This window comes from Chiloscyllium plagiosum, chromosome 5 (genome assembly GCF_004010195.1).
Source record: "Chiloscyllium plagiosum isolate BGI_BamShark_2017 chromosome 5, ASM401019v2, whole genome shotgun sequence".
Lineage (NCBI taxonomy): Eukaryota > Metazoa > Chordata > Chondrichthyes > Orectolobiformes > Hemiscylliidae > Chiloscyllium > Chiloscyllium plagiosum.
The window spans coordinates 74,387,071-74,411,353 of NC_057714.1; the positions used below are offsets into that span (position 1 = coordinate 74,387,071).

The 24,283-nt window shown below is 39.5% G+C and overlaps 1 protein-coding gene and 1 non-coding gene across 3 annotated transcripts in view; both read right to left on the reverse strand.

Moving 5' to 3' along the window:
* The window catches only part of rsu1 (Ras suppressor protein 1), a 170,255-nt gene that overhangs the window by 117,670 nt on the left and 28,302 nt on the right, over positions 1 to 24,283 (reverse strand). For both annotated transcript variants that reach the window (XM_043690376.1, XM_043690377.1), the window contains exon 3: positions 20,774 to 20,824. In XM_043690376.1, coding sequence (XP_043546311.1) covers positions 20,774 to 20,824 — 51 coding nt within the window. The remainder of the gene's footprint in view (positions 1 to 20,773; positions 20,825 to 24,283) is intronic.
* Positions 12,511 to 12,706, reverse strand: LOC122550386. Its single transcript, XR_006311836.1, has one exon. It is a non-coding gene; the product is annotated as a U2 spliceosomal RNA (small nuclear RNA).

Genomic DNA, 24,283 nt, shown 5'->3' on the forward strand with positions numbered 1-24,283 from the left:
AGAGAGATCTACCATATCCAAAACAAAATTAACTTTTGTACTAATCTATCCGATACCAGACCATTAAGTTTTAAATCTGGTTTCTACTCAAAAGTGAGGCAATATTTTGTCCTTGAAAAATAAATTATAGTAAGCCCCTTAATTGCTCTCAAGATGAAGGTGGCATGCCCACATCACTGTTGGGAGGAATTTGCAGGATTGTGACCCTGTAATAATGAAGCAATGGTTATATAATTCCAAATCAAGGTGGCGTGTCTTGGTGGAAAACTTTCAATTTGAGACCTCATATTGGCATCTTTGAACTTCTAGGTGATCAAGACTGTGGGTTTGGAAGGTACTGTTGAAGAAGCTGGAGTAAGTTGTTGCACTGCATCTTGTAGATAAATAAAGGGTTGCTATTGCATATTGTTGGTGAAGAGAATGAATGTGGAAGGTGGTGGATAGGATTGCAATTGTCCAGAATGGCAAACTACAAGTGTTATTGGAGCTACACCCATGCAGGCAAGTGGAGTGTATTCCATTACAGTCTTAACTTGTAATTTGTAGATATTGTACCAGCACTGGGAAGTTAGAATGGAAAAAAAAATTGTCACCACAGAATTCCTAGTTTCTAAATTGCCCTTGTAGCCACAGTATTCATATGATTAGTCAAGTTCAGTTTGTCAATAGCTGTCCCCACTCCGTAAAAAGGCATAATCAGGAATACCAGCAGTGGTAGTGCTGCTGACTATCATAGGAACAGAAGGCCATTCATTCTCAGGCCCCTGTTCCACCATCCAATGAGACCATGGCTGATCTGTGGTCTAACTCCATATGCCTACCATATCAGTTCTGATGAAGGGTCACCACACTCTAAATATTAACTCAGCTTTTTTTTCCCCCACAGATCCTGCCACAAGAACTGTTGAGGTTTGCTGGCAATTTTGGTTTTGGTTTCAGATCTCCAGCATTCTTTGTTTTTATTTTATCCATACACCTGCTTATGGCCCACATCCCTAAATACTTTAAACACTTTTTAAATAAGAGATTGAGTAACAAAAAACCAAAACAAAGTAACAACTGATCTAGCATCACTGCTGTTTGTGGAAGAGAGTTTCAAACCTCGGCCACCTTTTGCAGGTAGAGGTGCTTCCTAACCGCTCTCCTGAATGGTCAGACCTTCATTCTCAGACTATGGCCCCAAATTCTAGAATTGCCACCTAATGGAAATAATTTATTGTTATCTATCCAGTCTTAAAGACCGTGATCAGATCACCCCTTAACTTTCTAAATTCTAGAGAAAACAGGCTTCATATTTATAAACTCTCCACATAACATAACCTTTGAAGGCCTGGACCATTCTTGTAAACCTACTTTCTATTCCCTCAAGATCAATATATTCTTAAGATGCAGTGTCGAAATCAGATTACAATACTCCAAATGTGGTCTAACCAGGGATTTATACAACTGCAGCATAACCTGTACATCCTTGTATTCCAATGCTCCAGATACAAAGGCCAATATCCCACCAGCTTTTCTGATTATTTGACATTTTAAAAGATCTCTGCCCATAAACCTTAAGACTCTTTGGACATCCACTGTATTTAACATCATAACATCTAGAAAATATCCCGATATATCCAGTTTCACTTTAAAATGGATAACCTCACACTCGCTTACATTGAACTCCATCTGCCACAATTTTACCCACTTAGTCTACCAATATCCTTACTATCTACATTGTCTATACAACTTTGTGTCATCAGCAAATCTGGTTATATAACCTTCTATGCCATTACCCAAGTCATTTATAATGAGTGTGAATAATTGTGGCTCTAACACCAATTTCTGTAGGGCACTACTGGTCACAATCTGCCAATTTGAGTTGCTTACCAATTATCCCTATGTTCTCTCACCCACCACTCCCTCAACCTAATTCCCATTTATATTAGTAATTAGCCATCAATTCCTTGGGATTTTATCAAATGAAATCTGCAAGTCCATATAAAACAATATCCACAGACATTTCCCTGTCCATTATCACCATCACCTAAAAAGTTCAATGATGTTTGTCAGGCATGTCCCAAGTCATGAATCCATGCTGGATCTTCTGATTAACTGAAAGTTCAACAATGTTCAGTTATCTCATCCTTTATTCAAGATTCCAATAATTTCTCCACCACAGATATTTGTCATCCTGTTCTGTCCACAAAAAGTACATACTTGGCAAATTTTCATATTGCCAGCTAAGGCCAACTTTGTAGCTGTATTGGAACAGCTTAGTTGGGGACACAGCATGTTCTGGAGAACATGTGTTCAGTACAATTGCCAGAACATCATCATCAGGGCCTGTAGTCTTTGAAGGGTGGAAAGCCTTCAGCCATTTCTTGTAACACATGCAGTGAACTGCATTGGTTGGAAATTATATCTGTGATGCTGGGGATTTCAACAGGAGACAAAGATGGATCATCTAATTGATAATTCTGGCCGAAGATGGATGCAAATAATTAAGTCTCATCATTTGTACTAATGTGCTGTATTGCATCACTGAGGTTTGGAATGTTTGGAGTTTCATCCACCGTCTGGTTGTTTAAATGGTTCACCAACATTCATGACTGGATAAAACAGGACTGCAGAATCTAAAGCAGATCCATTTATTATGGGATGGCTTCATCCGGTTGACTGCATGCTGTTTCTGCTGTTTTCCAAACAACTAGTCCTGTGCTGTAGCTACATTAGGTTGACACCTCATTTTGAGAAATGTCCAGCGCCTTCCTGCCTTGGCATGCCTTTCTGCAAGCTTCATTGAACCCTGACTGATCTCCAGGCTTAAATGGTCATGGTAGACTGGGTGATACCATGAGGTTACACAGATTGTGCTCAAGCACAAATCTGCTGCTGCTGATGGCCCACTACATCTCATGGATGCCCAGTTTGGAGTTGCTGGATAGATGTTTAAAGTTTGTCCCATTTAGCGCCTCATAACATGGAGGGTATTACCAACTTAAAGAGGAGATTTCATCTACACAATGACCACATGGTAAATCACCACCTTCAATACTCTGTCAGATGCATTTGTGCTAGGTAGAAAGATTAAGAGGAGGCTAGGTCTGATTTTCCCTCTTGTTGGTTCCCTTATCCAACTCCACAGATCTATTCTAGCAGCTATTTTCTCTCGGATTCATCCAGCAGTATTCTTAGTGGTGGATGTTAATGTCCCCTGGTAAACTCTGTGCCCTTGCCAGATTCAGTGCTTCCTCCAGTTGGTGTTTAACATTGAGAACTACTGATTCATCAGCTGAGAGGGAAGCAGTCAGAGATAGTTGGGCCAAAGTTGGATCTGATCCTCTCGTGAGGCTTTATGACATCTAGCATCAATGTTGCCAAGGAACTCTCTCATCTACATACTGCTGTGCCATTAATCTGACTGATCTGACTGGCCTTTGGATGTACTCAAGAATTGTAGTGGCAATATCTGGTACACAGAATCATACTTTCAGATGTCAGGTTGTTGCTTAACAAGGCAATAGGATGTATCTCCCATATTTGGCACAAGGGCCCTAGATGTCAGTGAAGGAGTGCTCTGCAGGGTCAACAGGACTGTGTTTGCTGTTCTAGATGGATGTCAGGTTATCTGTCTAGTTTTGTTACTTGGCTTAGAATTTGCAGCAGTTTGATAAAGCTAGATGGTTTGCTAGGCTATTTATGAATCATAGAATCTCTACAGCGTGGAATCAGGCCATCTGGCCTATCGGGGGTCCACAGTGACCTTCCGAACAGCGTCCAACTCAGAACCTCACCCTCTAGCCTATCCCTTTAAACCTGCATTTCTCATGGCAAATCCACCTAATCTGCACGTCTTTGGACTGTAGGAGGAAACTGCAGCACCTGGGAGAAACCCACGCAGACACGGGGAGAATGTGCAAATGCCACACAGTCACCCAAGGGTAGAACCCAGCTTCCTGGCTAACCACTGAGCCACTATGCCACCTGAATCAACCATGTTTTGTGGGTCTGAAGTCATATGCAAGCCAAGCCAGGTAAGGATGGCTGATTTTCTTTCCCAACGTCGTTAGTGAACCAAACATGTTCTTCTTGATAAGTTACAATGAATTACTACAAGCCCAAGAATACGATGCTTGATCCCTTGAACCTGCTCCACCACTCAATGGGATCATGGCTGATCAGACATTCCTCACACCCACTTTCCCCAAACAACTGTCTCCACAGTTTTCTGTGGCAAGGAGTGCCAAAGACTCAAAACCCGACCACCTCAAGAGGAATTGCTTCTCTTCGCATTAGTCTGAAATGGGTGTCCCTTTATTCTGAGACTATGCCCTCTGGTCCTAGATTGTCCCATGAGGGGAAACATCTTCTCAGCATTTACTCTGTCAAGCCCATTAAGAATCTTGCGCAGATCGAGTCATTGCGTCATGTTGCAATGAAAAGCCCTCTCATTCTTCTAAACTTCAGTGAGTCAAGTCCCAACCGGTTTAGCCTTTGCTCTTAAGACAGTCCCTCCATACCAGGATCATCCTAGTTAACCTTCTGCCACCAATAAAATTGCTAAAACTAAACTAGGGAAATAAAGGGTTGACTAAAACAAAATTAATCCAAACAAGGAGCACAGAATTTACAAGATATTCACACGCATACTCTCAAAAACGTTGATTAGGGAAGGACACCAGCTGCTTAATTAAAGAAGTATCTGACAAGAATGTATTTTACAACCATTTTAGTGGCCATCACTACGGGTATAAATAGTAGGCAGGTGCTCAGTGTAAGATCAAAGTAGATGCCATGTAGACACAAAGAAAAAATGTTTTTCTATCTTCACACTTCTCCCTTGGAGAAAAAAAATGTGTGAAGTTGTGGAAGAATTCACAAGCTATGAAATGAATACTCCATCCACAACCATAACTATCTTTAAACCAGTTGATGGAGACAAATGTGTTAGCCAGCAAAACAACTTAATTCCTAATCTGCTATCAATTCAAACAATAGCTACCAAGGTTTAGAAATTGGAAATGGTAACTACATAGTTAAAAATCTGGAACATTTCAGATATTTTGTTAAGATGAAGGGAGAGTCACGAGATATTCAGAACTGAAAAAATAATGACTGGCCTTTCTCCATGGTTACATCAGAGTGGTTCAGTGTGAGTTACTGCAGGCTAATGTCACATCAACCAGAATGCTGCACTAATACAGGGTAGAGTGCAATTAAAACTTCTGGATGTCAACAGTCCATTACTGTAAGTGAACTACACATATAGCACATTTAAAATTTAGTAAAACCATTGCAAAGTACTTCACAGAAACAAATATTTTCAGAAAAGACCTCATACCCAACTAGTGCACTCCAGAGCTTAGAACCTAAAGGGTAGAGAGCATGATTACCAATTCTAGACAACCAAGTGCAGTTATACTAAAAGAGACTGCATCTTGAAGAATGCAGAGCTCTCAGGGAATTATATAAGATTATGGAGATAGAAAGTCATAAGGGCATGCATGGATTTGTTTAAAACCTTTGTAAGAAATGTTCTGGTCAGCTGGCTGCCAATGTTAGCCGGCCACCATAAGTCCTGTTCACACTCAGTGGCGATCATTTCAATTTGAATCAAATCATTTGCAACCACAAAGCTGCATTTCACTCCAATCTTCTGACCCCCAAAACTTGCATATCATTAATACCAGCCTCACTAGCTGTGTCTCACATTTTGCCACTGAAACACTCTTCCATGTTCTTTCCATCTCTAAATTACAATGCCAATGCTCTTCTTCCTGTCCTTCCAATTTCCACTCTCCTAAAAAAAATTGAGTCAATCGAAAGCTCTGCAGCTATACCCTTACTATCCCCATTGCAATTATGCCTTCATTCATCCCAAGGTTCAACTGGAGGAAAGATCAGCACATACAGATCTGGAACACAGACCGAAATGAACGAGGAGCAGTCAAAAGATTTGGCAGCAATGGTGAGGTACAGGGGTAGAATTTGGCACATGCCTATTAGATAGGTTTTGAAGATACCGGATTTAATGGTGCTGAAATGGGAAATGCACCAGGAAGTTTTTTTTTGGTGGTGTTGGCTGTGGAATCAAGTTTGCTTGGATATTAGGTACAAGTCCCAAGTTCTTTATTTAAAATCATGGGTGTCTGTACAAATTGATATGACTTCAGATTAATATCTAAGAGACATCACCTGCATAGCACTCACTTAAAATGTCAGCCGAAATTATATATGCGAATCCTGTGCCTGGGTTTCAAGCCACAACTCAAAAGGCAAGATAACAAGTATCGAACCATACAGCTGATGGGTGAAGCATTAAAATCTGCCTCCTGTCCTTGTTCCATAACCCTACTGCCAATTTGTTGATAATATTCTTTTGATTTAAATTGGAGGAATTCTAAGAAAATAAAATCTGTTCTGTTGGTGAAATACAGATCTGAAACTGAAATCAGGGTGAAGTGCAATCGGATTTCAGCTTGAAAATAGGTAATGATTTGGTAGCAGTAGGAGGATATCAATGAACAACAGCAATGTTTTAAAGTCATCAGTTTTTTTTAGCATGCATGTACACAATCTCTCTCATAATTTCTCTTTTACACCCAAGAGATTAGAAGTATTTTGTTTTTGATTTTCAAAAAAAAAACAGCAAGTTGAAGAGTGCACCCATGCTTTACAAATGCTTGGATTCCAAGAGTTAATTATACAGTAGCCAGTTTGAAAGGTTTTCATTTTCAATTCTGTATTGAAAGAGCTATCATAGATTTCACAATGGCACCCTTGGGCTAAGCTGTCAAACACTATTAATACTGCAATAAAAGTTCAATGCTACTAACTCACTTTACAGACCATATTTGGCAAGCGAAAGAGAGATAGTTATAAATAGTGAAGAACAGTGCCACAAAACCTTGTTAACTGTCTGCAAGATATTTGGTATTGGATTAGGTTATAGGCATAGACAGAAATTTTTAAAATCTGAACTTAAAAACTTCTAATAATACTTTCTGTAAAAGGTTTCTAAAGAAAAATGACAAGCTCGATTTGGTAACATTTGAAGGAAAAGGCCATGATGAATTACGCATCTTAAAACATTTCAGTTTAAGGTTGCAAGTGCTTTATAAGCCAAAAGGAGATAAATTCCACTTATATTGGCCGTGATCCATCACTCCACAGTAATACAGGTGCATACAAGAACTTGAAGTGGTACATCAGACCAAATTTAGGCAGTTACAAAGTACATCTCCTGCTTGCTCAAACCCTACTAGGCTCTCAGAAAATCTACTGATGTTGGATTTTGTAGCAAGTAATGAAGTTTACACATCACTAGCCACCATGCTGACAACACTCCAGACTTTTTGCAGGGTTCTGAATGCGTACTTAGGTTTCACAGGGTCGTCTTTAGCACAGCCTCCCCTGCAAAGGATGATTAGATTACTTACAGTGTGGAAACAAGCCCTTCAGCCCAACAAGTCCACATCGACTCTCCGAAGAGCAACCCATCCAAACCCATTCCACTACATTTACCCCTTCACCTAACACTACAGGTAATTTAGCCTGGCCAATTCACGTAACCTGCACATTTCTTTTTGGACTGTGGGAGACACTGTGGGAGGAAACCGGAGCACCTGGAGGAAACCCACGCAGACACAGGGAGAATGTGCAAACTCCACACAGACAGTTGCCTGAGGTGGAAATTGAACCCGGGTCTCTGGTGCTGTGAGGCAGCAGTGCTAACCACTGTGCCATTGTGCCGCCTGTATACAGTATACAGAAAATATACAGTAAAGCTCTTCAACCAACCTAAAGGATCCTCATAGATGTATCATGAATAGTCTGCGTTCCACAGAAGTGCTTTTGAAGGGAGGGATGAGAGCAACCTGGAAAGCTGAGTGTTTGGTCAGTTTCCAAAGACACACTCTCCTCAATGGTCAGCACCTCGAGAATCTGCCTGCTGTATTTCATTGCATTCCCTGTCCAATGGTAAACTCTTAACTGGTTGCCTTCAGCATGACTCCCTTATCAGGACTCCACTGATCTGTGCAAGATCAAAACCTCGAAAATGGTCCTAATTAGTGATAATCTTTAGAGCTAATAAAATTCCACTCAGTCTAAACTAGGAAGAGTAACTTCATTTTGTTTTCTGTACACAGTTTTCGAATTAAAAGTTCAGGAAAGAAAAAAATGTTTTAAAGACTAAATTCAGAGACAAAGATGTCAAAAACATTTAAATCACTATACTTAAATTCAGGTGGAATGAGAATCCTCTCTTGTAAAATTTAAATTTCAGTGACAGAGACTCATGTATCTCATAACTTAGCAAAAAGTTAAAAATCGCTCAACACCAGGTTATACTCCAATCGGTTTATTTGGAAACGTTAACTCTGCTTTTTCTCCAAAGCTACTACCAGACCTGCTGAGTTCCTGGAGCAATTTATGTTGTTGTGTTTGAAATCCATATGGAGTTCAAGTTTCTTACTGAGAAAGCACATCAGAAGAGTTAAGGGCCAGTGTATTCCTTCATCAGATGGTTAAAAGAGCAGGTCTCTGAAAGCTAGTGCTTCCAAATAAACCTATTGGACTATAACTTGGTGTTGTGAGATTTTTAACTTTGTCCACCCAGTCCAACACCGGCTCCTCCAAATCATAAATACATTACAAAAGTTCACTTCCACTGGAATACACTGGGTTTCAATCACAACAACAACAGAAATTGCTCAAGGAACTCAGCAAGTCTGGTAGTAGCTGTGAGGAGAAAGCAGAGTTAACGTTTCAAGTCTGGTGATGCTTCATCAGAACTCCGTTCTGTCCCTCAGGGGAGTTGTTTGAAACAATTCTGTCAGCAAGGTTTGGCTAATTGGCTTGCAATTTCTTGGTCTATCCCTTCCCCTCCTTGTAACAATGTTAGCAGTCCCCCAGTACCCCATTTGGGGCTGAAAAGATCAGAAAATTGTTTCCCAAGCTGCCAATATCTCCTCCCTTATCTCCCTCAATAGCCTGAGGCTATCTCAGGTAGACCTACAGATTTATCCACCTTTGAGGCTGCAAAATCTGCTCATATCTCCTCTTTCTCAAATGTTAATTTCATCTGACATTTCAGTCCTCCATCCTGATGTCTATACTTGCCATTGTCCCTTTTCATTATAAAGACTGTGCCAAAGTCAACTGCATCCACACAGATTACCTCTATGGTCCCAGTAGTTTGCTCTCTTTCTCCAACTATTTCTATCTACCAATGCAGTCTCATGGACACATAATATCTTTCATAAAGGTCCCCTCCCATCCATACTCTTCTTGTGCTCATTTAGGGACTATGCCTTATTGAGCCCTCCGCATCTGAAATAAGCTTCTTTTTATTTCATAACCCTAAACTTTATTCACTTGTTATCCAGGATTTTCCAGTCTTAGAATCATACAAACCCTACAGTCATAAGCAGGCCAGTTGATCTGGAGTACACCCAGACCCATCCTTCTACCCTATCCTGTCACCCTGCATTTCCCATGGCCAATCCAGCTAACCTATACATCTTTGGACTATGGGAGGTAATTGGAACACCCGGAGAAAACTCACGCAAACACGGGGAGAATATCTGTGTGGCGTTTGCACACAGTCGTTTAAGAGTGATTTCGAACCTTGGGCCCTAGTGCTGTGAGGCAGCAGTGTTAATCACTGAGCCACCGTGCCACTCTTCCTTCCACCCGTTGTCTTTACACGACCATATTTACCTGTACTCTCGATATTTATTCCTCGAATCCCTCCCACCGATCTAACACAACTTTATCTGCAAGTCGCTGTTCCCAGTCCGTTGGTCCAAATTGTATCTCACCGTAACAAAAATTAGCCCTTCCCTTGTTTAGAACTTTTATTCCTGGCCGCTATCACCAAAATTCTGCCTCACTGATATGCCTTCCACGTGCCCAGAGCAATTTCCTCTTCCTTGTTGGGCTTTTTACATACTAGCTAAGTAAGAAAAAAAATCTCTTTAAAGTAATTTAGTAATTTTGCTCCCTCCCTACCTTTCCCATAAACTCTCAGTTAATAACTGGGCATTTAAAATCCACTATTAATACATTATTCTTCTTATACTTGTGACTGTTGGGAACCTACAGCACATGCCCAGTTGCATGTTAGTCCCTTTCATGTTTTTACTTCTTCTTAATTGATGAACTTCACTGCCTTAACTGAATCCTTGAATAATATTTCAAACCCACATTCTCCTCTTCTATCCTCCTTTCTGTCTCATCTGAGCTGCCAATCCTGCTCATCGCTCAACCAAGGCTTAGTCAGAGCTACAAGATTACCTTCCCATGTGCCTGTGTGTGCCCTCAGCTCATCTATGGGCTCTCACCCGAAACATAGATTCTCCTGCTCCTTGGATGCTGCCTGACCTGCTGTGCTTTTCCAGCACCCCACTCTCGACTCATCTACCTTATTCCTCTGGCACCCTACATTAAAAAATATATTCAATTTAGTTTTGCCTAAATTGCTTCCTTCTGATATAACCTTGCATCCTCTACCTTACAGGCTCACTTACGAGTACTAACTGCTCATAATCTCAGCTTCTCTCCACTCTGTGCTACTTCTCAGGATTCCAATTCCCTAACAAATTAATTTAAATCCACTCCAAAGCATTAGCAAACCTCGCCCCGAAGATGTCGATCCCATTCTTATCCAGATATCTGACTCTATCCAACTTGCTTAGGTTCCATCTCGCCCAGAAAATGGTTGGAATGCCTGAGGAATCAATGTTGCACCATCTCTCCAGCCATGCATTCAACTACTCTCCCCTTCAGTTCCTGTGTAGCACAGCACTGCAATTATTCTGAAGATTACGACCTTTGAATCTATGCTTTTCAATTTCCAACATAATTCCCTAAAGTCTCCTTGCAGGACCTGATTCACTCTCGTTCACTCTTTCTTCAGAATGCCCCGAAGCTATTGTGTGATATCCTCAACAGTGGCACATGGGAGGCAACGTACCATCTTGGAGTCACATCTATAGCCACAGAAGAATCTACTTACTCCTGTACTACACCTCTTCCTCCCATTCATAAGTATTTAGGCAAACCACAACACCTACTGACTGTGGCTCACCTCCACAGCAAAATCGTTACTCTCATGATCTTTCTGAGGGTGAGCAAGACTCCCTGACATACTCCTTCTTGACTGGCAGTCTCCAATATATGTCATCAGCAATTGCAAGACTGGGAAACATTCTTGGTCTGTCACAGGTTTGAAAGAAAATTAGAAAAACTTGACCAAGAGTCTCCACAGCTCTGGGTTACAAAATGCAGGTAAAAGAACAGGACCGACTCAGTAACTCGAGGGGCCAATTGGTTTAGTGAGTTGGATGGCTGATGTGGATTGGATGGGTGTCCACAACATGGGGTTGATTGCGGTTCTGGATGGGGTGAATATGGACCCCACAGTAGATTATGTCAGACGTGCCTTACAGTAAAGGGAGCAGAGTGTTTCATACGGACAAATGCCTATGTGTCACTTCACTAATTTAATCAATGTCCTTGAAATTTCAGTTGCTCCTTTTGTTTCAAACTCCAAAATCCTGACAGCTTTATATCTATGTACTGTTTCAAACTACTTATCACAACTCGAAGATGATAATCATCTCAGCAATAATCCAATCTCATACAACTATTGAGGACCTCTTGCCATGCAAGCTCATAGCCAGTCTTTGCAATATTTGGTTTCACGGAATTCAACTCAGTACAGAACTCTGCAATCTATTTCATGCTTCCCTGTACATCAAAAACCTTGTTGAAAATGTAATTATATGCCAACCACAGAATTTCCATCAATAGGACTATCCATTCTTTAAAAGACCCCACTACATTAATTAGGAAAGGCCTGGTCCCCATAATTCCATCACATCATGTGTAGTTACAGAATAACCCTTCTCTAGTGCATTAATCACAATAAACTTTAGACTCACTGGCTTGTAGCTTCTTGGATCATCTCGATCTCCCTGAGAAGACTGGCGTAAATGCTAATTTAAATTTCAGAACATTGTAAATAAAGAATTCATCAGACCGCCTTAATGTTTGCTACTGTTTTACTGCTATTGATTTCTCTTTATATCGCAGTAAAAATAACTTTCTTCTTGCTCAACTGGAAAAGGTAATCAATTTTAAAGTAACGGAGGGCTGACTTATAAACAATATCAGTTTAGTCACTTCAGTTATTAAATAACAGTGCATGTGGATCCGTGCATTTTAAAGAACTTGAATCAATTGATAAAAAAAGTTCTTCAAAAGAAAAAAAAAAGCCAAATTAAACACCATCCATTTTAACAATATATAAGAGCATGACATGAAATATATCTGGCTTACGTAACAAACAGCAAAGCAAAATACATGTACTGACCCAGAGAAGAAACTATGTTATGTTGAAAAAACACACTACATATAGGTATTATCTAAAATTAAGCTGTTCAGAGATAATATTGTACACCTATGGAAAAGAGGGGACTTGAAATTGGGCTTCTTGTTCCAGAGATAGGGACACTACTACTGTACAATAGCCCTTCCAGAGATGCTGCAATACCAGATTAATATGTGCAGTGGACGAAGCAAACCTGTAATTCCTCTTCCTGCTCTTAAAAAATGCAATTTAATAAATCGTCCCCAGATAAGGGACATATCAGACACTTAACTGATAAGAACTGACACTACACTTGATCTTAGTCAGATATAGAGTCATAGAGATGTACGGTACAGAAACAGACCCTTCGGTCCAACCCGTTCATGCCTACCAGATATCCCAACACAATCTAGTCCCACCTGCCAGCACCCAGCCCATATTCCTCCAAACACCTCCTATTCATATATACATCCAGATGCCATTAAATGTTGCAAATGCACTATCCTTCATCACTTGCTCTGGCAGCCCAAAATTATTTTCATGTCAGATAATGTTAAAATCTGTTTTAGGGCTGCAAGAGGGTTGCTAGGGAAAATGTTGGCCCACTCAAGGATAAAGGAGGGAGGATCCTGTAAACCCACAGAAAATGGGAGAGATCTGTTAAGCATATTCACCAAAGAGAGGGAGCTAAGGGATGTTGAGGTTTGGGAAAAGTCTGGGAATACTCTCAGAAAGGTCAACATAATGTCAGAGGAAGTGTCGGGTGTCATGAAATACATTAAGGTTAAGAAGTCCCCAGAGCCAGATGTGATTTATCCTAAAATACGGTGGGAGGCAAGGGAGAAAATAACTGGGGCCTTAACAGATATCTTTGCATCCTCTTTGGCTTTGGGTGAGGTTCCAGAGAACTGGAGAATGGTCAACGTCGTTTCTTTGTTTAAGAAGGCAAATCAAGATAGTTCATGTAATTACAGGCTGGTAAGCCTGATGTCGTGGCGGGGAAGCTGTTGGAGATGATACTGATAGCCAGGATTCATTCACATTTGGAAGTGAATGGACTTATTAGTGATAGGCAACAGGAGTTTGTATGGGGAAGGTCATGTCTCACCAACTTGATTGAGTTTTTTTTTGAGGAGATGACAAGAGTGATTGATGTGGGAAGGGCAAAGGATGTTGTCTACATGGACATAAGTAAGGCATTTGATAAGGTACCGCATGGCAGGCTTATACAAAAGGTAGAATCTCGTAAGTTCCAGGGTGCTGGCTAGATGGATACAGATCTGGCTTGGTCATAAAAGACAATAGAGGTGGAAGGGTGATTTTTGGCATGGAGATCAGTGACTAATGGTGTTCCAAAGGAATCAGCGCTGGGACCTTTGTTGTTTAAAATGACATATGGAGCTTAATCTGGACAAATGCCATTTGATGCATTTTGGAAGATCAAATTCAGGTGTGAATTGTACAATAAATGGTCGAACTCCTCAGAGCATTGACATACAGAGGGATCTGGGCATAGAGGTCCACAGATCCCTGAAGGTGGCAACACAGGTGAATAAGGTTGCCAAGAAGGTATACAACATATTTCCTTCATTGGCCAGGGCATCACGTATAAACATTGGCAAGTTTAGAGGACATCCAATTCCAGCTTTTTTCAGTCAGAGGGTAGTAGAAATATGTAAACGTGCGCTCTGAGAGGGTAGTGGTGGCAGGTACTCTAACAGTTAAGCAGCATCTGGATAAGCAATTATAAATGTCAGGACATAGTAGGTATTGGACCTAGTGCAGATAAACTGAGAAGAATGTAGTTTAGTGTTTGTTGTTCAGCATAGATATAGTGGGCCAAAGGGCCTGTTTCTGTGCTGTATGACTCGATCACACCCGATACTTTAAAGGAGCTCCAATCAATAGGATTCTTTTATAGACGCTATTACAGCTTAAAATATCATCATGGATAGAGAAACAATTATAAAATCATGTTTTTAGAAATGAGATGCGGATATTGTTGGCAAGGCTGGGATTTGTTGCCTATCTCCAACTGCTCTGAACCTGACGGAAGTGGGCCAGAGAGCTAGAGGACAGATAAAAGTCAAACACGTCTGTGGTTTCGACACTTTATTAAGTAGTCTTGTATAAAGGCAAACTTTTCTCAGTTTTCTCTTTACCAAAAATAAGCATTTCCTTCATTTCCATTCATTCCTCTTTCAAAAATGTAACTTTTGCAGTACAGAGACTGTCTGTGTATATCATACCACCTCTGGAACTTTTCAGTTCCTACAGTTTATTTTTTGCATAATGTTTGTTATGAATATATTTATAAATTGCTTTTAATACTACTCAAATTTTCTAGTTTAGCTCTCCCATTAGTTTAATCACTTTGTAATCTTTACATCCATCGTCATATCCAACATATTCTATTATTGTCTCAAGAAAACAAAAATCTTATTTTTGCTCTATTCACCACATTGGTTACTCCTTCTGCATTATGGTGGAAGTATTCTGAAACTGCACATCTGCTAAAATTTAATAAACATTTAGAAATTGGATATTTTTCCCTCCCAAAACGTTTTTTCTTTTATTTGCTATCCAATATCTCTCATTTTCTTTGGAAGTTTTTTGACTATATTCACATTCCATCATAAGCCTAACACATCCTCACATTATGGTCATTGTTGAAGTTATTTTAACTGGTCCTGCTCCAGTATTAACCAGTTGTTCAGTAAAAGAGCAACATTACAAGATTGCATCGATTCTGTACTTCATCCTGTCTCATTCCTAGTTAAAAAAATAAAAATCACACAACACCAGGTTATAGTCCAAACAGGTTTAATTGGAAGCACACTAGCTTTCGGAGCAACGCTCCTTCATCAGGTGATTGTGGAGGGCTCGATCGTAACACAGAATTTATAGCAAAAATTTGCAGTGTGATGTAACTGAAATTATACATTGAAGAATTGATTGTCTGTTAAGCCTTTCATCTGTTAGAATACAGTGATAGTTTCACTTCTTTCATGTGTAAATCACAAAACCCTTTTTTTTAAAAAAAGTTGCATTCTCGGGTTAGCTGTTAACAATGGTGATAGCTAGACAATATGTTGAAGGTGTTAGCCCCCTGTGTTCTCTGTCTATGACCTGATGTTTAGATTGATTCTAATCTAAAATTGGAATCTCCGAATCATCATTCCTAGTTGCAGATGTTCCTCAAACAATTACTCCATGATCAATGTTTTTTCTACATCAGTTGAGTCCCTAACTTTGTTACAAAAAGGAGGAGGAGGAAGAAGTGGAAGAGAAGCAAGTTTGCTCTCCATTCTCAATACGTGGAATCTTTCTTAAGTCTTGGTTTAACGGGTGTCACTTTTGAGTTTTGGTAAAAGAAAAACATTGAAGCTTTTCCTTTTGCATGCTTCAGTACAACTCACGCAAAATACTAATTTAATCTAACAGAAAACACCATTTACGTTGTATGAGAGAGAGTGTTGACTGGCTACTAAGTGAACTCAGATTAACAGAAGTGTTGTTATGGAGAATGCACCAGTTAATGATGATTGACAATTAACTATCAACCTTGATCTACAATTTAAACAAGAGTTTGAATGATTGAATCAGAATCAGAATCCCTACAGTCTGGTCATGCCTTTGACCTGAAATTAACCAAAGAATAGCTTGTCACCTATTTTTCCAAGCTAAACCACGCAAACTATGTACTCACAGCTGCAAAGAATACAGCCCTGAGTATTAATATGTGGCTTCTACTACAAATGCACCACACCACAAACCAACTGACATTATTGTTGGTAGCTTAACCAGAGGGTCACCACACCTTGGGTAAGGAGAGAGATTGGGAAAGAACGTCATTCATGGAAACCTCAGCCAGTGTGGGAAATGAAGTCCAATTGTTCAAACCAGCCATCCAGCCTGCTGAGCTAATGGGCCCAGGGTAAAAAAACTGTCCATATTACTACGTTATTGGGTTATTATTTTTATTGGAAATCAACATATTGTAATCCTTTACATATGATACTCCCTGAAGTGGATTAACTTGCCAACACTCATTTTAAGTGCCTAGACTTGAAACTTAGCACATGATTGAGAGAGATCATGATTGATATCTATACCTTATGTCAGTACAGAATTTGAATACTGCTGAAAAACAGACTTTTTGTCAAAACTTTTCATTGGGTGTTCATCAGGACAGTTTGCAAAAAATATCAAAGCAAAGGGAAAAGAACATTTATGCTGCATGCAACGAGTGTGCTGATTGGTTTGAAAGTGAAGGTCAAAGAGTATGCACCACTTAAATGATTTTACTGTCAGTTAACTGCTACGTTTTGCTTAAATTTTAAACTATGCAGGTTGATTCTGGCCAAGGTGTTGCCTTGAGAAATAAATTAATGCATGGCTGTCACCTATTTTGTCAAGTTGAAAAAAGATGCAGCGTGTTCTTCTTTTCATCCTGTCCAGAATAGAATAAGACACGGTCCATTAAAATGTGTAGCTTCCAGTACACACACAAATGTGCTACAGCACATTGGCTCAGTGGTTAGCACTACTGCCTCAGCACTAGGGATCCAGGTTCAATTCCAGCACATTCTCCCCATATCTGTGTGGGTTTCCTCCAGGTGCTCCAGTTTCCTCCCATAATCCAAAATTGTGCAGATTAGGTGAATTGGCCATGTTAAATTGTCCATAGTGTTCAGGGATGTGTAGATTAGGTACATTGGTCTGGGGTAAACATAGGGTAGGGGAATGGGTCTGGGTGGGTTATTCTTTGAAGGTTCAGTGTGGAAGTAGGCTGAAGGGCCTACTTCCATGCTGTAGGGATTCTATGATTCTACATTGCAAGCCTGACTGGCCACCCCAAAATGATTTTCAGAAAAATTCTCACTTTCAGGATTATTTAGCAAATGCTGTCAAATTGCAGCTAATGTTTGGCAATGAATTTTGTGACCAGTTACCTGTTCTGAGCATCCAAAGGGTCATACGATCAGATCAGATACCGTGCGATAGTTTCATTCACGTTTAATCTCTCATTAAGAAAATCATGCAACAGCCCCATCATTTAAACTGGTAGGGCCAGAAACACAATGCAGCTGATAGATGTAAGGAAAGTTTGCATTCTATAAATAATGGTCTTAATTCTTCAATTGTTATTACAGAACCAACTGTAATATTTAGTATAATCTGCCATCTTTGGGATGTTTATTCCTACCATTATGCTAGTACTGAAATTCATAGTATGTGATTGACCAAGTATTCTTGAGCTTGACAGCAGCATCTTGTTAGTGGTGAACATCATTTATGCTGCTTTTGCATAGCAGCAGTACAAAAAGGCTAGCTTAACCTGTTCAAAGTTTTCAGATGCGGTTTCTTTCCAGGGAAATTTGAGATTAGGAAATTTTCAGAAAAAAAAGACAATGGCCAGTTTGCATGACATATGATAAGAAATAATCTGAATGTTTGCAAAATCCTGGAGGTTTTAAAAAGTTATTCAGTCATTGGATGTTGATATTGCTAGCTCTGTATTTACAGCCACTCGAATTGCTAGAGGGCAGTTAAGCATCAACCACACTGTGGGTCTGAGTCATGTGTAGACCAGACCAGGCAAGGATGGCCAATTTCTTTTCCAAAAAAAAGGAAACTAGGTTATCGAGTTGGGTTTTTACAACAATTGACACACTGCTTACATAGTGGCCAGTCGCGTTAGGGTATAAAAGATTTTTATACCAGATCACAAAGAATAACAGGACGATGGTGACTGTACTTGACCTTACAGACAAAAAAATCTTTTCACGAAAGAAGATTGCATGACTGATCTATCCATTATTTACTCAGAATTAAAATTTAGATTCCCCACATTTTTAATTGAACTTGATTTATTAAAAAGTACAAAAATTCCATTCTAAAACAAAAAGGAAGTGATGGCTTAGTGATATTATTGCTGGACTATTAATTGGGTGACTCAAGTAATGTTCTTGGTTCCCAGGTTTGAATCCCACCACAGCTGATGGTAGAATTTGAACTCAATAATAAAAAAAAAAGAAGAGAGTCTGGACTTAAGAGTCGAATGATGACCATGAATCTGTTACCAATTGTCAGGAAAATCCCATCTGGTTCACTGATATCCTTTAGGGAAAGAAGCTGTCATTTTTAACCTGGTCTGGATCTGGAGTCACAGATAATGCGGTTGATGCTTAACAGCCCTATGGGCAATTAGGAATGGGCAATAAATGCCAGTTTAGTCAGTGATGCCCTCATCCAGTGAATAAATTTAACAAAAAACAAGATTGAAGTTTGAAGAATAATCATAATACTATTCCTAAACAAAATATGAGAGACAAAAACAAAAACTTATTTGGAACAATTCCCCAATAAACCTCACTTCCATCTATGAACATAAAGGTGGCGTAGGTCATTCAGCCTCTTGAGCTTGCTCCACTTTCAATCAATTTGGTGGTGATGTATGATCAATATCCAAACTCCATTTACAAATCTCTTATCCATTTCACAAAGTCTAGACCACACATTGGCATCTTGCCCAGGTTTCTCCACTGGAAATAGATTTTCTGCATCTTTTCTCTGGACCCTTTAATCATTTTGAGTAGATTAGTCAAATGAAAATGAAAACAAAATTTGCACAACGGTATTAACACCTTTTAAGTTCTATACAATACTCTGATTGTTGTACTCAACACCACAACATTCTTCCGGAGATCTGGTGCCCAAAATTGAATGCAGTGCACCAAATAAGGTCTGGTGAAGGTTCTACATTTTGTTAGATTTGCATTCTAACACACTGCAGTAATGAAACAAAAAGGCTAAAATTCCATTGACGTTTATTTTTGTACCTGCCCCCAAACACAAAAAAAAAGAGTTCCTTAAAGACAATGTCAAAAACAAACAAGCATAACCGTGAACTGCAGAGTGAGGACAGGCACTGGTCATATATGATCACAGCTGCAAATACATTCAAGTCAAAACTAGGTCTATGGTCCTCTTAATGAATTAAATGCTGCTACACAAATTGAAGAAAATACAGAAGAAAGAAAAACTTATGCACAACTGAAGAAGCTAGCAAAGAAATTCCACTCTGAAAAATGTGTTGCTGGAAAAGCGCAGGAGGTCAGGCAGCATACAAGGAGCAGGAGAATTGATGTTTGGGACATAAGCCCTTCTTCAGGAAATCTTCCTGAAGAAGGGCTTATGCCCCAAATGTCGATTCTCTTGCTCCTTGGATGCTGCGCTTTCCCAGCAACACATTTTCAGCTCTGATCTCCAGCATCTGCAGTCCTCACTTTCTCCTAAGAAATTCCACAAGCGATTTCAAGAGTTAAATCTGATGAAACAAAGTATCATGTTTGTCACAAATCTATTCCTTCAAGTTGATGCTGAATTACTTTTTTTAAAAAAAAATATCCAGAAGTGTTCTTACACAGAACTGAACAATTCAAGTCGATGTTGATGGATTGGCTACCAAATTCCAGGAAGTGTTTTATTTAAAAAGCCATTGAACTGATGTGGAGAGAACTACTATACAATAGGGCATTAAGCTGAAAATCAGACGAAGAGACAGGCATACCTTTAGGACTTGTAAATAGAGAAAAATCTACACTCCCATTTTCCTGTGGTGTGTTTCATGTGAAATCTCACTTTTTCTCTACATATGCCTGTGCAGAAGCTTTTTTCCAAATGAAAATAGTCAAGTACAATTATCACAGCAACTCATAGATAGCCATCTAATGGACTGTAGCAGTCTCAAACTACAATCCTAACTTCAAGGCACTGGCAGATAATGTACAGTCACACAGACGTGGGGAGTAAAAGGACAACATTAATGTTAATGCTAAACAAGTCGCTTATTCTATATTTTCTCAGAGGTAGTTCCAGGGCTGCACAGAATTTCAAAAAAAGTGATCTAGTGCTCAAAACATTTGGAAAACGTCTGCCTTCATGCAATAAAAGTTCACTTCAGCAAAAGGCCAATTAGCTTAACTATTTTGAGTAAGTTTTTATTGTCGTGTACATTTCAAATTTCACTGAGCTAAATTTGCAAATTACTCAGCAATTCTCCGAAACTACCTCAACCTTTGATATACCAAAAACAGAACACAAAAAGTACTAAGTACTCTCAATTTAAAGTATCCTCTTAACCTATAGAGGCACTTAAAGAAAACTACCAGCATAAAATTTCAGTACCTTGCTTTAGTGCTATGTGTAGACTCAATCTTTCCACAGAAACAATTGCAGGTCTTCACATCAGCCACAAAACACTGGCCAACTGCTCCATGGAGGTTCATCTCTAAGAATAAGCCACTTAGTTTACTGAAATGTATTCTCAAAGTCGATTTTGTACAGTTCCTAGCAGCATTTAAATTGATGTTTCAGAGAAGCTGTAAATCACTGAAATTTACTTACTTGTTAACTTGTTGTGACTTAGCACCAGCTGGGTGATATTGGAGAGAGTGACTGCAACAAAAAACAAACAACAAAATATAAGTACAGTAGCATATCGGTTATGCTACTGAACTAACAACCTCCGAGATAGATTCATAGGACAGAAGCAGACAAATTGAAGGCCATTTGATCAAATGTACCTGTGCTGGCTCTCCAAGAACAACACACTAGTTCCACTCCTCTACTTGCAAAGTTTATTCAATATCTTTTGAAAACCACAATTTAAAAAAATTGGTCTCCACCTTTTCACACATTGCTTTCCAGCACAACCATTCACTCCAGCTTTTCCTTCTTTCATTTTAAGTCAGAGTCAGAAGTCTTGTGCTGCAGCAGTAGCAATGCTACTCATTTGCCTGCCCATTATTCTATAAACAGATGGAGATAATAATGAATTATATCATTATTCAACAGCATTTTCAGCATCATGTAATTTCCTTGCAATTCTGTACCTCCATACATTCCCCACTAGTCAGTGACTTAAAGTAGAAATCCAATGGAGTAATAATATCTCTAATGCTTTTTAGACTCAGATGCTGGTGACACAGGAAATCCTGAAGAAGGATTATACCCGAAACGTTGACCTCTCCACCTCCTGATGCTGCCTGGCTTGCTGTGTTCTTCCAACCTCCTGCCTGTCTACTGTCAATAACATAGAAAGAGGCCATTTGATCAATGGTGCTTGCACCAGTCAAATATCAGACAACATTAATCCCATATCCCAACTTTTGCCCATAGCCCTGATGGATATGGCAACACAAGTCAGTATGTCGATACTGTATAGCTTTTCAACAGATTTGTAGCTCAGGTTGTGGATGAGGTTGTAGATTCGTTCGCTGAGCTGCTACGTTTTTCTGCAGATGTTTCGTCACCTCGCTAGGTGACATAATCAGCGTGTCTTTGATTAAGTGTTAATTGTTTGTCCTGTCTGGTATTTAGGTGTTTCTGTTTTTGGTACTTCCAGCTCTGTATTGGAGTAGCTTGTTTATGGGGTCCAGTTCAATGTGTTTATTGATTGAATTCCGGTTGGATTGTCAGGTTTCAAGGAATTCACTCGCATGTTTGTTTTGCCTGTGCTGGGATGGTTGCATTGTCAGAGTTGAATTCTACCCACATCCAACAAGATGAATGTCATCTACAAAATATCCTGCAAGGACTGTGAAAAACATTACATCGGACAAACAGAAAGAAAACTGACTATACGAGTACATGAACGCCAGCTTGCCATTATCAGACACGACCAGTACTTTCTCATTAGTACACAGACAAAAGACACAAATCCAACTTGCACATGAAAATACCCAACCCTTTCTGTGCATCAACATTTACAAATTCATGCATTTTAAACAGTTCAAAGTTTGAGAGAAGATTTGTAGCTCGGGTGCTCGTTGTTGTGGTTCTGTTCGCCGAGGTTGGAATTTGTGTTGCAGACGTTTCGTCCCCTGTCTAGGTGACATCCTCAGTGCTTGGGAGCCTCATGTGAAGCACTTCTGTGATGTTTCCTCCAGCATTTGTAGTGTTTTGAATCTGCCGCTTCCGGTTGTCAGTTCCAGCTGTCCCGTTGCAGTGGTTGGTATATTGGATCCAGGTCGATGCGCTTATTAATTGAATCTGTGGATAAGTGCCATGCCTCTAGGAATTCCCTGGCTGTTCTCTGTTTGGCTTGTCCTATAATAGTAGTGTTGTCCAGTCGAACTCGTTGCTGGTCAACTGGGATTTAGTACACTACATTACCCAGCATGAGCAAAACCAATGTAGTGTACAAAATCCCATGCAAGGACTGCACAAAACACTACATAGGACAAACAGGAAGACAGCTAACGGTCCGCATCCATGAACACCAACTAGCCACGAAACGACACGACCAGCTATCCTAAGTAGCCACACACGCAGATGACAAGCATGTTCTTCCCACACCATTCTGAGAGCCACAAATTTAATTAGTCATAGAGTCAGAGATGTACAGCATGGAAACAGACCCTTCGGTCCAACACGTCCATGCCGACCAGATATCCCAACCCAATCTAGTCCCACCTGCCAGCACCCGACCCATATCCCTCCAAACCCTTCCTATTCATATACCACAACGTTTTAAACAGTTTGTTTTTCTATTCTTGTGATGAAGTGAGGTTATTCATATATGTTTTACTGTATCTGCCTTCTCGCTGTCATACACTTAAATTACCTAAATCCCTTGATAGCCTCTCTATCCTCCCAACAGTTTACATTTCCACCAAGGTTTGTATTGTTGGCAAAAAGACAAAAAGGGACAGAAAGTAATACATCCAAGTCATAAATAAAGATTGTAAGTAGCTTAACACAAGAGGTGATTCCTCCAGCACTCTAATTCATGGTCTGCCTCATTTATGCCAACATTTTGCTTCCTATCCACTGACTAATGCTTGATCTATGCTAATATTTCTCCCAGGACCACTACCCCAACTTTTCCCTTTTACCTGTTGGGGGCATTTTATTAAATGGCTTTCAGAACTCTAGCTGCACTATACATAAATGGTTCCTTTTGATCTATCCTGCATGTTAATCATTGAAGAACTCTAGACTCATTATGCTGTTTCCCTTTTGACTTGTTCTGAAAATCATAGTATAATTAAAGTGCATTAAGAAATCCCTGATAATCAATACGAGTAGCTACACAACAATTGACTTGCTGTTGAATTTTAGTTCCTTCAGTTTCTCCAATGGTTTTTCTTTGGTCTTATTAATTTCATTGATTGTTACCTCAGTCTTTTATCCCCCAAATTTCTGATATAATGAGAAAAAAAATTATTCAATATCTCTGCCATTTCCTTACTGTCTATAATAATTTCTTCACACTCAGTTTCTAAGAAAACTGTATTTAATTTTGCTAAAACTTTTCCTTTTGTATAATAAGAAATCTCTTACAAATCTTATATTAAAATGGTGGTTTGCTCTCATAACCAATTTTTCCTTTTTGGGTGGCTCTTTTCTGTCTTTTAAAACACTCCCAAACATCAATTCTTTGCAACCATAAATCTCTTCTTTTAACCTAAACCTATGCTCAGCTTCCTGAATAAGCTACCAAAGAATTTTACTTGCAGTGCTTGTATTTACAATGGAAAATATTTGTTTTAAAGATTTTGAATAGCTTCTTTAAATATTTTCACAATTTCTTTAGGCTCATACTTTCAATCAACTTTAGCCAGTTTTCCCCTCATCCTTATGTGATTGGTAGTTAACAAAATTCAATGTTCTTCTTTGTGAATGAGGTTGCTAATGTCCCATGAATCAAAGCATGTTCTTCCCACACCATTCTGAGAGCCACAAATTTAATTAGTCATAGAGTCAGAGATGTACAGCATGGAAACAGACCCTTCGGTCCAACACGTCCATGCCGACCAGATATCCCAACCCAATCTAGTCCCACCTGCCAGCACCCGACCCATATCCCTCCAAACCCTTCCTATTCATATACCCATCCAAATGCCTCTTAAA